The 15,868-nt window shown below is 67.6% G+C and overlaps 3 protein-coding genes across 5 annotated transcripts; 1 reads left to right on the plus strand and 2 right to left on the minus strand.

The window, feature by feature from the left end:
• The first annotated feature begins 5,188 nt into the window (after positions 1–5,188).
• On the plus strand, positions 5,189–8,062 carry TCEA2 (transcription elongation factor A2). The gene is made up of 10 exons (XM_004620259.2): positions 5,189–5,403; positions 5,682–5,744; positions 5,942–6,047; positions 6,345–6,432; positions 6,811–6,941; positions 7,039–7,095; positions 7,229–7,383; positions 7,446–7,592; positions 7,730–7,801; positions 7,886–8,062. The coding sequence occupies exons 1-10, from the start codon at positions 5,335–5,337 to the stop codon at positions 7,892–7,894; spliced, it is 897 nt and encodes a 298-aa protein (XP_004620316.1). The 5' UTR covers positions 5,189–5,334; the 3' UTR covers positions 7,895–8,062.
• Positions 8,063–8,270: 208 nt separating this feature from the next.
• Positions 8,271–10,693, minus strand: RGS19 (regulator of G protein signaling 19). 2 transcript variants are annotated; one of them, XM_055138722.1, is made up of 6 exons: positions 9,807–10,693; positions 9,586–9,684; positions 9,402–9,520; positions 9,152–9,226; positions 8,820–9,054; positions 8,271–8,756 (listed from the first exon to the last, which is right to left on the minus strand). In XM_055138722.1, the coding sequence occupies exons 2-6, from the start codon at positions 9,613–9,615 to the stop codon at positions 8,565–8,567; spliced, it is 651 nt and encodes a 216-aa protein (XP_054994697.1). In that variant the 5' UTR covers positions 9,616–9,684; positions 9,807–10,693; the 3' UTR covers positions 8,271–8,564. The 2 variants fall into 2 exon arrangements, with proteins under 2 accessions (XP_054994697.1, XP_004620342.2); XM_004620285.2 differs by having other exon boundaries at positions 9,586–10,693.
• A 2,072-nt stretch (positions 10,694–12,765) lies between these two features.
• On the minus strand, positions 12,766–13,650 carry LKAAEAR1 (LKAAEAR motif containing 1). Of its 2 annotated transcripts, XM_055138724.1 has the most exons (3): positions 13,187–13,650; positions 12,986–13,108; positions 12,766–12,904 (listed from the first exon to the last, which is right to left on the minus strand). In XM_055138724.1, the coding sequence occupies exons 1-3, from the start codon at positions 13,562–13,564 to the stop codon at positions 12,863–12,865; spliced, it is 543 nt and encodes a 180-aa protein (XP_054994699.1). In that variant the 5' UTR covers positions 13,565–13,650; the 3' UTR covers positions 12,766–12,862. The 2 variants fall into 2 exon arrangements, with proteins under 2 accessions (XP_054994699.1, XP_054994698.1); XM_055138723.1 differs by having other exon boundaries at positions 12,779–13,108.
• Positions 13,651–15,868: the final 2,218 nt, after the last annotated feature.

Genomic DNA, 15,868 nt, shown 5'->3' on the forward strand with positions numbered 1-15,868 from the left:
AAGCTCCGACTCTCCGGGCACTAAGGTGGACGTGCAGCTTTCTCTGCCTGTGGGGGCTGGGCTGGGCCTTGGGTGGGTCTGGCCTCTTCCCTCTGCCTCTCAGGCTCTGGGCAACTTCTGAAAAGGATGCTGGGTAACCCCCTTCGGTGGCTCCGGGGGTGGCCGACCTCCCAGGCACTGCCCCCGGCTGGCTCAGACCTCACAGGCTCCTGCCGCCCCTCCCGGCTGCTGGAGCCAAGCCTGGGACCAATTACTGAGTCCCTGGGGCGGCCCATCCTGCTCGGGTGCAGGGCCTGCTGGACGTGGGTCCAGGTGGAGGACCAGAACCTGGCCACCACCCACAGGCCCCGCCTGTGGCCCCACTCGAGGGGCTCACCCCCTTCCCACACCAGCCTGGACACTGCAGCGCTCCCTGGTCCTGCTGGGGTGGGCATGAGACTTGCCACGGAGTGGGGGTCCTAGTGAGGCACTGGAGCAGGCGCGGCGGGACAGCTGCATTGGGGGCCAGGCTGGCCTCTCCAGGAGCCGGCTGGGTTGGGGTCTGCAGCGTTCTGGGAGAGTGGGGACAGGGCGCTGCGGGGACACTGCCGCTTGCTTCTGCTCAGCGGGGGCTCTGTGGGAACGGGGCTGCCCCCCAGCTGCTCCAGTTGCCCCGGCAACAGCAGGGAGGGTCCAGGAAGTGGCTCAGGAAGGAAGGCGCAGCTGTGAGAGCGGGGCGGCCTTCAGGCGCCAGACTCGGTGTCTGTCCCGCCGTCCGGCTCGGCCCCGCCCTGGGCACCGACCCCCTTCTCCTCTTGGGGCCTGCAGGTGCCCGGCTCCCTGGGGGGGTCCTTGGGGGGCCCAGGTGGGGGCTGCGAGTGGGCTCCCTCCCTCCCTCGTGGCTGTGTTGAGCTGCCCTTGGGAGGCAGGCCCTGGACCTGGGGCCCTCTGGCGCCTGCTTGGGTCCCCCCGCTGACTGTGGCCAGAGAACCTGGGGGTGCAGGCCATATTCTGGGGAGCTCCTCAGAGCAGGAAGCATCCGTGCCCATCCTGGCTGCTCCCGCCGACTGTGGGGTGGCAGCAGTTGCTGGGGACAGCAGGTGCGGCGGGCAGTGCCTGGGGCTTCTGGGGTCCCACTCGGAGCAGCCCCTTCAGGCTTCCTGTCTGCAGGTGGAGGTGGAGGAGGGTGGGGCGAGGAGGACAGACCCCTCCGTCCCAGGGCTGGGCTTGGTTCCCCTCCAGGGGGAGGACCCACAGCCCCTGACCCACTGCTGCTGGGGGCCCTGGGGAGGGGGTGGAGTGGCCGCCAGGCTGGCGGGCTGGCTGGGCAGAGAGGCGGCGTTTCTGGGAATTGTGTGGGGGAAGCACATTGTTCCAGGGAGCCAGCGCTGCCCGCCCCGGAGCCTCAGGGGACAGCTCTCAGGGAGGGGCGGGGGGGCGTGCTGGGGCTTTCCCACGCGGGTCACCCTGGGAGGAGGCGCTCCTGGCCCACCGTGGCCCAGCCCTGAGGCCCAGAGACTTGGATACCAGCACCGCCTGCCCCTGGGACCAGCCCCACCCTGGCACGGGTGCAGGTCGGCTGGAGTGGGCATACACATGTCCCTGTTGGCACGGGATAAGGGTCTGCCTGTGTGAGCTGGGCGGTCCCGTGCTTCCCACCGAGGCCCCTGCCCCACAGAAGGGAAACTTACTGCGGTGGGGGGTCAGGGCCAGCTCTGAGCTGTGGGGGTTGACACAAATAGAAAATAAATGAGCCGAACTTCCGACATTTCCGTGGGCTGTGTGGGGGAGGGGCAGCCTCTGGGCCAAAGGTGCTGTGGCCCGCAGGGAGCACCCTGGGGTGCTGTGGGGTACCCAGAGGCCCAGGACAGGGCTGGGCTCCCCACATCCAAGGCCTTAGCTCTCTCCAGGTGGGTCCAGTGAGGGAGCCCCTGGAGGGTGGCACCCAGGGGAGGCTCAGCCGGAGGTCTTGGGCTTCCTTTGTCTCTGGGGCCATGCCCAATAGTGCAGCTTTTTGAGGGGCGGGGTGTGGGGGGGTCTGCAGCCAGACTCCTGGCCAGAGAGGAAATGTCCTGGGGGCCTCAAGTGGTGAGGAAGGACCCCCCCCCCAGCCCCAAGGGTTTGAAATTCACAAACCCTCTGTGGGGTGCGCCTAAGTCTCTGATTGGTTGAGTGTTTCTTGGCCTGGCTACCCCAGATAAAGGCCTTTCTCCAGGGTGAGGCACCCCTCTCTTGCCCTTCCTACCCTGGACCAAGCTGTCCTTCAGGGGCCAGACCGGGAGGGGAGGCCTGCAGAGCAGGGAACGGGCGTTCACAGCTCACTGCTGCTACCTGGAGGCCAAGCTCATGATGGCAGCCAGGCAGAAGCCCTCCTGTCCCCCTGCCCTCTCCTGTCCCTCCGGTAGCCGTTTGCCATTATGAAAATATTAAACCCCACCTATGCGTGCCCCGCCCGTCATGACTTCTATATAACTATGCTTTAAGAGGACTAGGTGAGGACTAGGATGTTGGAGCTATGATGACTGGGACTAAAACTACGACTATGATTGAGCCATAAGTGGAGAGATGGGACTACACTGGGGAGGAGAGAGAAATAAACCAACTTCTGTCCAGCCAGGGGCTCTGTTTCTCCATTCCCTGGTTCTCTATCCGTCCGTCGCCGTGGGCCGGCCAGGGGAATGGTTCTCTGCCACTGAACGCTTGAGTCCCTTGCGCCCATATTTTTCTTTGAAACTTACACCTTGGCATGTGCCCTCTCCCTGGTACTGTCTTCCCAGCCTTTATTTACTTATTTCTTTGGCTTCTTTGAGTCACACCCGGGAATGCTTAGGAGTTACTCCTGGCTCTGCACTCAGGAAAGAGCTCAGGGGGCCAGATGGGAAGCTGGGGATCAAACCCAGGTCAGCCATATGCGAGAGAAACACCCTGCCTGCAGCCTTTAGTCTTCATTGTTTTTTGGGCAGGGGTTGGGCATATCTGCTAGTGCTCAGGACTTATTCCTGTTGGTGCTCAGGGTACCCTATTGTAGTACAGGGATCAAACCTGGGTTGGCCACATGCAAGCAAGCATACTCACTGTATACTCTCCCTGGCCCTTGGTCATCATTCTTTTGTTGATGCTGTGTTTTTTGGGCCACACCTGGTGGTGCTCAGGGGATGACATGGGATGCTAGGATGGAACCTGGGTCGGCCATGTGCAAGGCAGATGCCCTACCTGCTGTACTATTTCTCTGTCCCTTGATCTTCATTCCTAGTCACTTCCTAAGGTCAGGCTTGGAGTCAGTGAGCTAGGGTATCTTTGGGGCAACCCCGTCAACACCTCAAAGGGTCCCTGACACACGCCCTGTGGTGAGAGGCCAGTGACCTCTCACTTGGCCGGTCCACCCGGCCAAGGTGAGCTGCAGGCTAGCTTCCAGGGTATCCTTTTCTGCCAGGCTTTTGTGCTCCTCCCCTGGTGGGAGAGAGGAGGCAAGGATAGACCAGCCCTGCTTTGGTCTAGAGCGCCTACAGGACGTGCTCTGGTGCCCAGGGCAGGTGCTAAGCAGGGCACCTCAGCAGCAGTCCCGGGTCTGCACCAGCCACCCTTGGCAGTCCTAGTGATGCTTCTGAGCACCCTGCTCTGACCCAACATGGGCCTGTGAGCGGTCTGGAGGCTCCTGGATGCACATCTGCCATGCAGAGGCAAGGCATGAGCGCTTCAGCCCTGTCTGTGGGGTGGAGTGGGGAGCCCGGTGCCCAGGCCTCCTCAGATCCACTGCTCACGTCCAGCAGGCGGGCACTCCTGCCAAGCTACAGCTGTGGTTCTGGCTGCAGGTCAGCCACGGCAGTTTCCTAGTCAGGCTCTGCTTGTCCGTGGGAAGGGGGTAGCCTTTCCTGGTGTGGCCAGACCTTTAGAGGCTGCCCATGTCCCTGAGGCTGGGCTTGGCTCAAAGCTAAGGCCCCAGGTCACAGTGAGGGACGGAATCACAGTGGGTCTGAACGGCCACAGCACATTTGCAGGAAGCACTTCGGCTTGTTAGGAGGAAGTGGCACCTTTTCTTCATAGACAAACTGACCAGCTGGGTTACATGACCCAGCTGAGAGATGGTACTGGGCTCACACGCAGCCCACCTTGGTTCCCAGCACCACCAGGAGTGGCAGCACCAGGATAGGCCCTGAGTACCCGAGTGCGGCCCCAGGGGGACTAGGTTCCACTCTTCCTCTCTCCGGGCAGCTCAGTCTTTTTTTTTTTTTCTTTTTGGGTCACACCCGGCGATGCACCGGGGGTTATTCCTGGCTCTGCACTCATGAATTACTCCTGGCGGTGCTCGGGAGACCATATGGGATGCTGGGGATCGAACCCTGGTCGGCCTCGTGTAAGGCAAACGCCCTACCCGCTGTGCTATTGCTCCAGCCCCTGGGCAGCTCAGTCTTGGGGTGACGGATGCCGCAGAGAGCTCGAGGCCAACCCCAGGTCTTTGGACCTCTGCCACTCTGCGCCTATAATTATTCAGACTGAACTCTGGCGACGACCGACCCCAGCCCCCGGCCTCTGCCCTCCCCCAGAAACATGCTCCTCCAGGCAGCCCTGCAGCAGGACCCCAAGGGGAAGGCGGCGGTGGCCGGAAGCGACGCTGGCCCCCCAGGCCCGCGCCGCCGCAGCCGCAGTGGACCCGGACAGCCGCAGCACAGTACTCCCGCGTGACGTCACGTCAACGCCCAGCGCGGAGCCGGTAGCGGGCGGCACAGGCGCAGAGCGGCCACGTCTGGTCCGTAGCCTGTGCCCAGGGGTCAGCAGTCCGTGGGCGAGTCCTCCCAGGCACCGTACCTGGCTGGTGCTCTCCGCTGCCCCCACGCCCGGCGCGCAGGGGTCGGCGCGGGGGCCCGGCAGAGCCTCGCTCGAGGGTCGCCTGACTGCCCCGGACCACCGGAGGAGGGACTAGGAGCGGGTCGTTACCAAAGGGGCGTTGGCTGCTCGCGGGAAGCGGACCCCCGCGGCTCCGAAGCCAGGGGCGGGGGGCGGGGTGGGGGTGTGTGTGTGCCAGGACAGCGCTGGAGCGCGGGGCCTTGTGGGAACGCGAGTCTTTTAGACCCCTCAGCAGCCGGAGGCGGCCCCGTCGGGACTACGTTTCCCGGCGGGCCGTGCGCGCGCCCAGGTACACCTGGGAGTCGTAGTCCTAGACCGCGCCGGCACGCGGGCTCCGGGCGGGGCGGGAACTACGTGTCCCAGCATGCGGCGCGGCCCCGCGGGGGCCGGGGGTTTGAACGGAGGGTCTCGAGCCCCGCTGGGCTGCGTCGGTGCGGCGGCTGCGGGAGGAGCCGGAGCCGAGGCCGGGTCTGGCGCTACGGGCTGCGGGGGCGCTGCCCCCAGGCGAGGATGGGCAAAGAGGAGGAGATAGCGCGGATCGCCCGAAGGCTGGACAAGATGGTCACTAAGAAGAGCGCGGTGAGGGGCCCGAGCCGCCGGGGGCGGGGGCGGCGCCGGGACCGCGGGTCGGAGCGGGTCAGCGGGCAGAGCCCACCGGGAGCCGCGGGCGGGCGGGCAGCGGGGGTGTGGGAGCGGCCGGGGGCGGGGCAGGAGCTGCGGAGGGGCGGCGGGGGTCAGCGGAGGGCAGCGGCCGGGGGCGGGGGTCAGCGGCCGGGGAGGGGGCAGCGGCCGGGGGCGGGGGCAGCGGCCGGGGGCAGGGGCCAGCGGCCGGGCCCTGCTGAAGACCCCTCTCCCAGGACGGCGCCGTGGAGCTGCTGCGCGAGCTGAGGGCCATGCCGGTGACGCTGCCCCTGCTGCAGGTGGGTCGCGCTCCTCGTGGGGCCAGCCTGGGGCCCCCGCCCGCGGCCGGGATGGGCATTGCCCCTGCCGCTCCGAGTCGGGGGTCTGGAGCGGGCCCGCCTCATCCCGCCCCGGACTCCAGCGGGACTGGCCACAGACGCCAAGGTCTTTCTGCAAGGAGGGCCTGACTGCTGCCCTGTCTGGCCGTTCCCTGCAGTCCACCCGCGTCGGCATGTCGGTCAATGCCCTGCGGAAACAGAGCTCAGACGAGGACGTCATCGCCCTGGCCAAGTCACTCATCAGATCCTGGAAGAAGCTGCTGGGTGCGGCCAGGCCCTAGATGCGTGTGGGGGTCGGAGAGGCCTCCCTGGGCCCCAGAGCCCCTCTGGGTTCTGTTTGGACGCGGTGCAGCTGCGGGTCCGCAGACCCGAGTGCATGGGCTCGCGAAGGGCACCCCTAGGCTGGGTTTGACATGGTGGGCAGCAGGGTGGTCTGGAGCCCCCTTCAGGCTCAGGAGGGCGTAGTGGGAGCTTGGGCCTGTGGTGGTCAGCTGCTGCCCTTGCCTGGCCCTGCCCCAGGGGCCTCTTCCGCCGCCATCTCCTCTCCTTGGGCACTTGCAGATGCATCTGACACCAAGGCCAGGGACAGAAGGAGGGGCATAGCTGTGCCCGCAACGTCGAGGGACACGCCAGCGGGCTCGGACCCCAGGTAGTTGTCCCATGTGGTAGGGTAGTCAGTGGCCTCCAGCATCGCTGGATGCACCCACCAGGCCTCCCACAGGCACATGTGGTCATCTGGGGGCGGCTCCTTGCACAGGTTGTGGCAGCACAGGTGGGGCTGCGTGGTCTCCTCACCCCTTGGCTGAGGGGCCCTGGCTGCTGTCCACCTGCAGCTTCTCCAGGAGCTCTGCTGGTACCAGCTCCTGACGGGGTCCAGGAGCGTGAGGGGAAGCGGTGAGGGGGGTGGGACCGACAGGCCCGTGAGAGGGAGGCGGGGTGGGACGGACAGGTCTCTGGCAGCACGTTGTGTAGAGGTGTCTGGGCTTCCTGGGGACGGTGCCGTCCAGAGCATGCTCTGTGCCCCCAGCCGCAGAAAGCCTGAGCTGCCCAAGACGCCGCCCACCCCCAGGCTCACCACGTTCCCCCCGGTGCCGGTCACCTGTGACGTCGTGCGTAACAAGTGCCGGGAGATGCTGACCGCTGCCCTGCAGACGGACGGTGAGCAGGGGGCCCGCACCAGCCTGCCGCACGGACCTGGCCATGGGCATTGGGTCCTGGGTGCCGGACCGGGCAGTGAACTGGGTGCCTCTTCCAGATGACCACGTGGCTGTGGGCACAGACTGTGAACGCCTCTCAGCCCAGATCGAGGAATATATCCTTGGACTCGAGCCCCCAGGGCCCACTGCTCATGCCCGTTGGGGGGTGTGATCCCGCCCTGCAAACCCCTGGCCCTGAGGGTGGCGTGGGGGCGTGGCCTCGCCTCCCCACTCCTTGACTGCCATCACGCATCTACCGGGACCTGGGGAGCACGGACCTGAAGTACAAGAACCGCGTGCGCAGCCGCATCTCCAACCTGAAGGACGCCAGGAACCCCGAGCTGCGGAGGAACGTGCTGTGCGGCGCCATCTCTCCCCAGCAGATTGCCGTGATGACGTCGGAGGTGAGCCCGGGGTGGGGGGCTGCCCCTGCGGGGCGGGTTGAGCATCAAGCCCCTCGCCCCAGGAAATGGCCAGCGAGGAGCTGAAGGAGATGCGCAAGGCCATGACGAAGGAGGCGATCCGGGAGCACCAGATGGCGCGCACGGGGGGCACGCAGACGGACCTGTTCGCCTGCGGCAGGTGCCACAAGAAGAGCTGCACCTACACGCAGGTGAGTCGCGGGCAGTGCTGTGCGCCCGTGGAAGCAGGCTGGCGGGGGCCTCTCCCTGGCTGCGTCACCCTGGGAACTCCCCGCACCGCCGAGGTGGCACCCAGGGGGTGTCTGAGCCCAGGCTGGGCCTCCCCCAGGTGCAGACCCGCAGCTCTGATGAGCCCATGACCACTTTTGTCGTCTGCAACGAGTGTGGCAATCGTTGGAAGGTAGGTGGGCTGGCAGGCCACTGAGCAGGAGGGACGGCTGGAGGACAGCTGTGCCCCAGGGACACCTCTCTCGTGTCCCTGCAGTTCTGCTGAGCTGTGTGCACACACGTGCTCTCCACCCCGGGCCTTGGCCAGCGCCAGCCTCCTGCATCTTTGGCTCAGCTGCACTGGAGACCTGCTCGGTGCCATCTGCCCCCGGCTGCCCGCCCACTGCCCGCTGCACTTTCTTCCCCCAAGTATTAAAGGTTTCTTTTTGCCATCCTGCTGCCTTGGTTCTGGTGAGCTGTGCCCGACCTCTCTGCCCCGCCCCGGACCATCCGGCTGCCAGAGACTTGGGACAGGGAAGAGAGCAGGCCCCGGCCGGGTGGGCGTGGACGCAGAGCAGGGCTGGGCCAGGGCACTGCCCTCTCTGGGCTGACGCCTGGCTCTGACCTCTCCCAGGTGTAGGTAGGCACAGGACACTTGCAGGAATACGAAAACACTTTTCTCTTTCGATAAAACACAGCAAGGAACATGTGCTGAGGGTTAAGGCTTAGAGACATGTAAAACCGGCCGGGTCCTGCGGCCTGGCTCCTGGACGAGGCCAGCCCGGGTGGAGGTTCTCCCCTCGTCTCCACTGCTCGGCGTGTGGGTCCGTCTGTGGCGATTCCTGCCAGGGGCCACACAGAAGGGCCCGCAGGAGCGTGGGCAGCGGGCCTGGGCCGAGGGGGCTTCTGCAGGGTCCTGGCACGGCCTGGCCCCCCGAGGGGGGCGTCTGTGTGGGCTAGGCCTCGCTGCAGGCAGGGGAGTCCGTGCGCAGCAGCAGGGCCCGGTAGGTGGGGGAGCTGAGGAAGCGGGGGTAGGAGTCCCGGTGCATGAGCGTGTAGATCTGCGTCTGCGCGTCATCGAACGTGTGCGCCGAGGGCTCCTGCATCCGCCTGTTGATGCCCTCCCGCACGCGCGAGTCCAGGCTCACCTGGGGGCGGGAGCCGGTCAGGGCCTGGGCACTCCCCCCCGCCCACCCCTGGGGCCAGCATACCTCCTTGGGGGACAGGATGGACACGTAGTCCTCGTAAATGAGCCGCGCCTTCTCGTCCACCACGTGCTGGTTGGCCTCGGCCTTGAGCTCCTCGCAGGCCATCCAGAAGAGCATGTTCTCCTCGCTGTACTCCGTGCGCAGAAACTCCCGGAAGACGCCGCGGCCCACAGGGCTGTGCATCAGCTTGTCAAAGGACTGTCCCCAGCTCTGCACCTCCTCGGGGCTCGGGGTGGCACTGTGGGCATCGTGGGCACCGCCCTGGCCAGGTCAGGCCCCGGGGCCCCTGCCCGGACCCCCCCGGAGCAGGTGCGGGCACGGCTGGCCAGACTCACCACGCCTCGCAGCTGGGGAGGGGCTGCAGCTTGCTCTCCCGGGAGGCCCGCCACGCCCGCCGCCGCTCTTCATTCCTGCCAGCACAGTGCCCGCTGCTACCCACGGCCCAGGAGCACGCCACTCCCTGGCCCCTGGCACGCAGCACGTGTGCGCACCGGGGCCTGGAGCTCTTGCCTCCCCCAGGCCCCTCTCGGGGTCAGCCCAGCGGTTCCTGCAGACAGCGAGGTCTGGGGTCTGCAGGGTCCTTACCAGGAGCAGTTGCAGCAGCAGCACCAGCAGAAGCAGCAGGGGCTGCGGCTGGGGGCTGCGGGAGGGCAGGCATCGCTGGACATGGGTGGGGGCTGCGCTGCCTCCTCTGGCCCCGGGTGCTGCAGAAGGGGACGGCTCAGCTAGGGGGCCGCATACCTGCACCCTCCCGCTCCCAGGCACACACCTGCTTCTCGGCCTCCTGTGGGGTGGGCATGGGTGGGTGGGGCTGCACCCCGGGGCTCCTTGGTGCTGGTTCTGGGACCCTCACCACAGACAGGGGCCTCTGAAAGAAGAGGCGGAGCTGACCGCCGGGAAGGGCTGCAGGGGTCTGCACCTCCCAGCCCTGCAGACAGCCACCCAGGGTGGGGGTGGGGTGGGGCGGGTCGGGACCACGAGGGGCCCTACCAGGACGTCCAGGGCAGGATTCAGAGCAGCCCTGGGCCCTCGGTCTCTGGGAAGCCAGAACCTGGTTCCTCTTCTTGGTTTCCGGCTCCTGCTCCCTCCCTCCCGCGGTGCAGGGGGACGGGGTCCCAGAAGGCCCTAGGCCTCCAACAGCGGCCGCAGGACAGGCCTCACATAGGCTTGGGGGGACTTCGCAGAGTTTCCAGGAGGCCTGGCCCTCGGGTGCCCTGGCACCTTCCAGCCTGCTGGTGCCTGAACTGCCCAGGTCACCCTGTCCCCATCCACTCCCTGCCGTGGGCTGTGGGGCCAATGTCCAGAATGTCTTGCAAAGCATCAGCTGCACGGGCCCAGACCCACAAGGGCAGTGCGAGCCAGGAAGCTGCCCCTACCTCCGGGCCATGGCACTGAGGCCACGGCCCCTCCTTACGTCCACTTCCCTCTGGTGAGGGCCCACTGAACCCGGGGCATCCTGAATGCGGCCACCGGGCAGTTATGTGGTGCCTCTCCTGGGCAAGGGGGGTACGGCCCCCAGCGGAGCAGCCCCCAGCACAGCATCCAAAAGGCACTCGCTTTCCCTGCTCACCCCACCCCTGCTCGTGGCCACGACGGGGTCTGCTCTGGCATCTCTGGGCTCCAGGCGGGGACCTGAGCCTCAGCTGCGGCTGGGGGCTGCCCTCAGGGTGGGACTTCTGGGGAGAGGAAGGGGTGTGGCCGCCCCTGCCGTGAGGGCCCCCGCGACTCGCCCAGGGCGGGCAGGCCCTCGCCCCCGCCGCGGCCCGCGCGCCCCCTGCCCGGCGTGTCCGCGACCGGCCGTGGGGACAGGGGCTCCCTCGGGAGCGGCCTCGGCACCGCGCCGCAGAAGGGAAAGGCACGCGAGCCCGCCCAGTCCAAAAAAAGAAGAAACTGACAATCCGGAAAAAAAGCGCCGCGACCTTCGGACAGGGGCCGGGCAGGGGCCGCGCAGGGGCCGCGCAGGGGCCGCGCAGCGGCCGCGCGCCCCCGCCCCGCGCCCCGGCGGCCGCCCGGCCCGCGCGCGCGTCTCCGGGGGTCCCGGCCGGGCCTGGCGCCCCCCGCGCCCCCCGCCGCGGCGCCCCACTCACCGGCGGCCCGAGCGCGGGCGGGGGGCGCCCGGCCCCGCCCCGGCTGCCCAGGGGCGCGCGCGCCGCGGCCAGGGCGCGGGAGGCGCGCGGGGCCTCGGACCCGCACGGCCGAGTCTGCGGGCGGCGCCGCGGGCCGGCTCCTTCCGGCGCCCGGGGCGATCACTTCCCCACTCGCTGCGGAAAAGGGGAAGCGCGGCGCCCCTCCCCCGCGGGCGCCAGTTCCGCCGCGGCCGGGGCCCACGTGGACCCCGCGCCCGCGCCCTGGGGGCGGCCCCGCACTCACCGGCCGCGCCGCGCCGCGCGCCCCGAGCCCGCGGCCGGGAGGGGCGCCGAGTGCGCAGGCGCGGGCCGCACTTCCCGGCGCCGACGGCCCGCCCCGCGGCCGGTCCCCTCGGGCCCGCGCTGACCCCGTCCCGCCCCGGCCGGTCCGCGGGAGGAGCGGCGCCCCCGGGGTCGGCGAGCTCAGCCCGGCGTCCGCTTTGTCCGCCGGCTGCTGCCCGCGCTCTGCGGGGGTCGTGCGCAGCCTCCCCGCGCCTGGGCGGCCACCAGGCTCTGGGGGTGCCTCCCCAGACTAGCACATCCCCGCCTGCCCTGGGCCTGGGGTCCCTGCTGTCCAGCGCCCTCCCCCGCTTCTCAGGTCCAGTATGTATGGTGGGACCCCAGGCACTGCAAGACCAGGACTCACAGCTGCTCATCGTCCAGCCCCAAGGGACGACAGCGGGGCCCCCACGTCCAGGCTGTGGGGCCAGTGGAGAGCAACAGCCCAGCCCTGGACTAGCCTGAATCCAGCAGGCGGGCCAGGCGGGAGACAGAGCTGGAGTGACCCACTGTTGCTCCTGGCTGTCCAGTCGCAAGGCAGGGGCAGCCAGTGTCCTGTCTAGGCGGGCAGCTGCCCTTCCTCGGCCGACCCGTGAGGCACTGAATGGCCCTGGCTCTCACACACTGCTGCGTGGGGCTGCTGGCAGTGACCAGTCAGCTCACTCCTCTCGTGGGGCACCCTCTGCTGCCCACTGTCCCGGCATCTGCCTCTGGGGCTTGCGGTCTATTCCCGACCTCCTCAGCACCCGGACAGGGCCACGCAGCAGGACAGACGTCTGTCTCCAGCCGCGTGTGACCCCAAGCTTCTAGAACCGTGATGTGTGTGTCTGACGCAGGATGGACACGCCCTTAGGGCACTCAGCGTACGGGCAGTCTGCGGAAGGAGGCCTGCAGCACCTCAGCCGCTCAGTGGTTCAGAGACCCAAGTCAGAGCTGCAGAGGCGAGGGCCTGCGCAGGCAGGACACCCCGGCCGGCCCTGCCTCGAGAGAATGGCGGGTCAGACAGCACGTGTTCCCACCATCCGCGCTGGCCCCAGCACGTCCAGCACCGCTCCCTCCTGGCACTCAGCCCCCTTGTGCCCCCCACTCCCCTCCCACCGAGAGCTGCGTGAGGTGTGAGCCCGGCAGCCACCCCCATCCTGAGTGGGGGAAGTGGCGGGGGACTCCAGGGTCAGGGAGGGGCACTGCTGGTCACTGAGCAGGCCTCGAAGGTGCTAGACCCCAGGGTCACTTCTCCTTGCAAGTAACCTTGCGGTAAGAGGGCGGAGAAGGCGGTGTGCGGGGAGATCTCCAGAAAGCGGGAGCCCTCTGGAGTGCACGCGGACTGGGGGCTCCTTGTGGGCATGGGGGCAGGAAGCAAGCCAGGGCACAGGTGGGCAGGCAGGCCCCGGAGGAAAGTGGCGTTCCTGTGCCCCCTGAGGGGGCTGTGACCTGGGTCCGCCTCAGCCCGTTTTCTCCCTCGCGCTGCCCTTCCTTCCGGGGAGCCGGTTGCAGGGCGTGGGGTCCCCACCCTAGAAGGCCACTTCAGCGGACACCAGCGCCACCTGCCACTTGGCGCCTTGTGGGGGCCCTTGGCTGCCTCTCGCGGAAAGACCAGGCGCACTTGGAGAAAAAAGACGTTTATGTGGGCGCGCGGGGCGCTCAGTCCAGCGGCTCCTGCAGGATGGCCTCCACGCGCCGCCGCTGCGGGGCAGAGGGGCTGGTCAGCGGGGCTGTCAGGCCGGCGCGCGGGCGGCCCCCGCCCCCGCCCGGGCCCCTGGGCACCTCCTGCCGGTTCAGGGGGTCGGGGATGCGCGTGGGCTTCAGCCGCGGCGGCAGGAACAGCTCCAGGCGGATGGCGGCCAGTGCCGTCTTCTGCCGCTGGACCAGCAGCGCGATCTCCTCGGCCTGGGGTCGGGGGGGCGTGTCTGAGCGCGCGCCCCGGGCCCGCCCGGCCCGCGCCCCCCGGCCCGCGCCCCGCCTCACCCGCAGGCGCGCGTGGCGCAGACGCAGGGCGCGGACCCTGCCGCGCGCCTCGGCCGCCTTGAGCACCCCGAAGAGCAGGTCCTGGCGCTGGGCGAGCAGCTCCAGGGGCTGCGTCCAGGAGCGCGGGTCGGCCACGCGGTAGCCCAGCTCCATGGAGTCGCGCGGAAACACGGAGCTGTACGCGCCCGACACGTCCTCCAGCAGGTCGCCGAAGAGCAGGTGGCGGTGGCGCTGCGCGGGGCTCATGGCCCGCAGCTCCTTCTCGGTCAGCGCCCAGCGGGGCGGCGGCCGCGGCTCCCGGGCCGGCTCCTGCGCGCACCCGGGCCCCCGCGGCCGCGCGCCCTGGCGTCCGCCCGCCGGCGCCGCCCGCGGCTGCATCCCGGCCTGGAGGGCGACGGGCAGGAGTGTCCGGCCCCTGCGCCCGACCCGCGGGCCTCCCGGCAGAGTCAGCGTTCCTCCTTCCCTCCCTCCCTTCTCCCTTCCCTCCCTCCTTCCTTCCCTCCCTCCTCCCTTCCCTCCTCCCTTCCCGCCCTCCTCCCTTCCTTCCCTCCTTCCTCCCTCCCTCCCTTCCCTCCTTCCTCCCTCCCTCCTCCCTCCCTTCCCTCTTCCCTTCCCTCCTTCCTTCCCGCCCTCCTCCCTCCCTTCCCTCTTCCCTTTCCTCCTTCCTTTCCGCCCTCTTCCCTCCCTTCCCTCCTTCCTCCCTCCCTCCCTTCCCTCCTTCCTTCCCTCCTTCCTCCCTCCCTCCTCCCTCCCTCCCTTCCCTCCTTCCTTCCCTCCTTCCTCCCTCCCTCCCTTCCCTCCTTCCTTCCCACCCTCCTCCCTCCCTTCCCTCCTTCCCTCCTTCCTCCCTCCCTCCCTTCCCTCCTTCCTTCCCGCCCTCCTCCCTCCCTTCCCTCCTTCCTCCCTCCCTCCCTTCCCTCTTCCCTCCCTTCCTTCCTCCCTTCCCTTCCCTCCTTCCCTCCTTCCTTCCCTCTTTCCTCCCTTCCTTCCTCACTTCCCTCCCTCCCTTCCCTCCCTCCTCCCTCCCTTCCCTCCTTCCCGCCCTCCTCCCCCCTTCCCTCCTTCCTCCCTCCCTCCCTCCCTTCCCTCTTCCCTCCCTTCCTCCCATCCCTTCCCTCCTTCCCTCCTTCCTTCCCTCCTTCCTCCCTTCCTTCCTCCCCTTCCCTCCCTCCCTCCCTTCCCTCCCTCCTCCCTCCCTCCCTCCTTCCTCTCTCCCTCCCTTCCCTCCCTTCCTTCCTCCCTTCCTTTCCCTCCTTCCTCCCTTCCCTCCCTCCCTTCCCTCCCTCCTCCCTCCCTTCCCTCCTTCCTCCCTTCCTCCCCCTTCCCTCCTTCCTTCCCTCCTCCTTTCCTTCCCTCCTTCCTCCCGTCCTTCCTTCTCTTCATCCTTCCTCTCTTTCTCCCCTCCTACCCTTCCTCTTCCCTCCCTCCCTCCCTCCCTCCCTCCCTCCCTCCCTCCATTCCGCCCTCCATCCTTCCTCCTTTCCTTCCTTCTTCCTCCCTCCCTCCTTCCCTCCCTCTCTCCCTTCCTTCCTTCCTTCCTTCCTTCCTTCCTTCCTTCCTTCCTTCCTTCCTTCCTTCCCCCCTTCCTTCCTACTTTCCCCTTCCTTCCTCTTTTTCTCCCTTACCCTCCCTCCTTCTCCCTCCCTCCCTCTCCTTCTCCCTCTCTCCCTCCCTTCCTTTCTTCCCTCCTTCCTTCCTCTCTTTCTCCCTCCTGCCATCCCTCCTTCTCCCTTCCTTCCTCCCTCCCTCCCTTCCTTCCTTCCTTCCTTCCTTCCTTCCTTCCTTCCTTCCTCCTTCCCTCCCTCCTTCCTCTCTCTCCTCTCTTTCCTTCCTCCTTCCTTCCTCCCTCCCTCCCTTCCTTCCTTCCTCCCTCCCTTCCTTCCTTCCTCCTTCCCTCCCTCCCTCCCTTCCTCCTTCCTCCCTCTCTCCTCTCTTTCCTTCCTCTTTCCTTCCTCCCTTCCTCCCTCCCTCCCTCCCTCCCTCCCTCCCTCCCTCCCTCCCTCCCTCCCTTCCTTCCTTCCTTCCTTCCTTCCTTCCTTCCTTCCTTCCTTCCTTCCTTCCTTCCTTCCTTCCTTCCTTCCTCCCTCCCTTCCTCCTTCTCTCCCTCCCTTCCTCCTTCCTCTCTCTCTCTCTCCTCTCTCTCTTTCTTTCCTCCTTCCTCCCTCCCTCCCTCCCTTCCTTCCTTCCATTTTTTTGTTTGTTTTTGGGCTACAAGTGGAGGGCTCAGGAGCTCACTCAAGTGCCTGCCCCTGGCTGGCTCAGGGAGCCTGTGTGGTGCTGGGTTTGGGATTGCTGGCCCTACTCTCTCTCCATCCCCTGCGTACAGCTTCCTTGAAGACCCATTGGGAATCTGAGGAAATTCCTTTTCTGCTCCATACTTCTGTGCCTGCTGACCCTCCACTGACCTCCCTTGCCCCCTCACTCCGCAGTGGCACTGTCCTGGCCAGGTTGTGGGCATCTCATTGGCTACCACCCTGCCCCCCTCTGGTCTCGTGCTGGGGGAGCAGGAGAGAAACCCCAGAGGGCAGTGGGGCCTGTGGTATCGGGTCCTTCTCCTGCTGGGACCCACAGCCTCCGGGCCTGTGCACTGGGGGAGGGAGAGTAGGACATGGGGGAAGGGGTCGGCCTAGCACATAGCCTGCCCAGGTTCAGTTCCCTCCTAGGGTCCCCTGAGCCCTGCCA

This window comes from Sorex araneus, chromosome 5, assembly GCF_027595985.1.
Source record: "Sorex araneus isolate mSorAra2 chromosome 5, mSorAra2.pri, whole genome shotgun sequence".
Taxonomy (NCBI): Eukaryota; Metazoa; Chordata; class Mammalia; order Eulipotyphla; family Soricidae; genus Sorex; species Sorex araneus.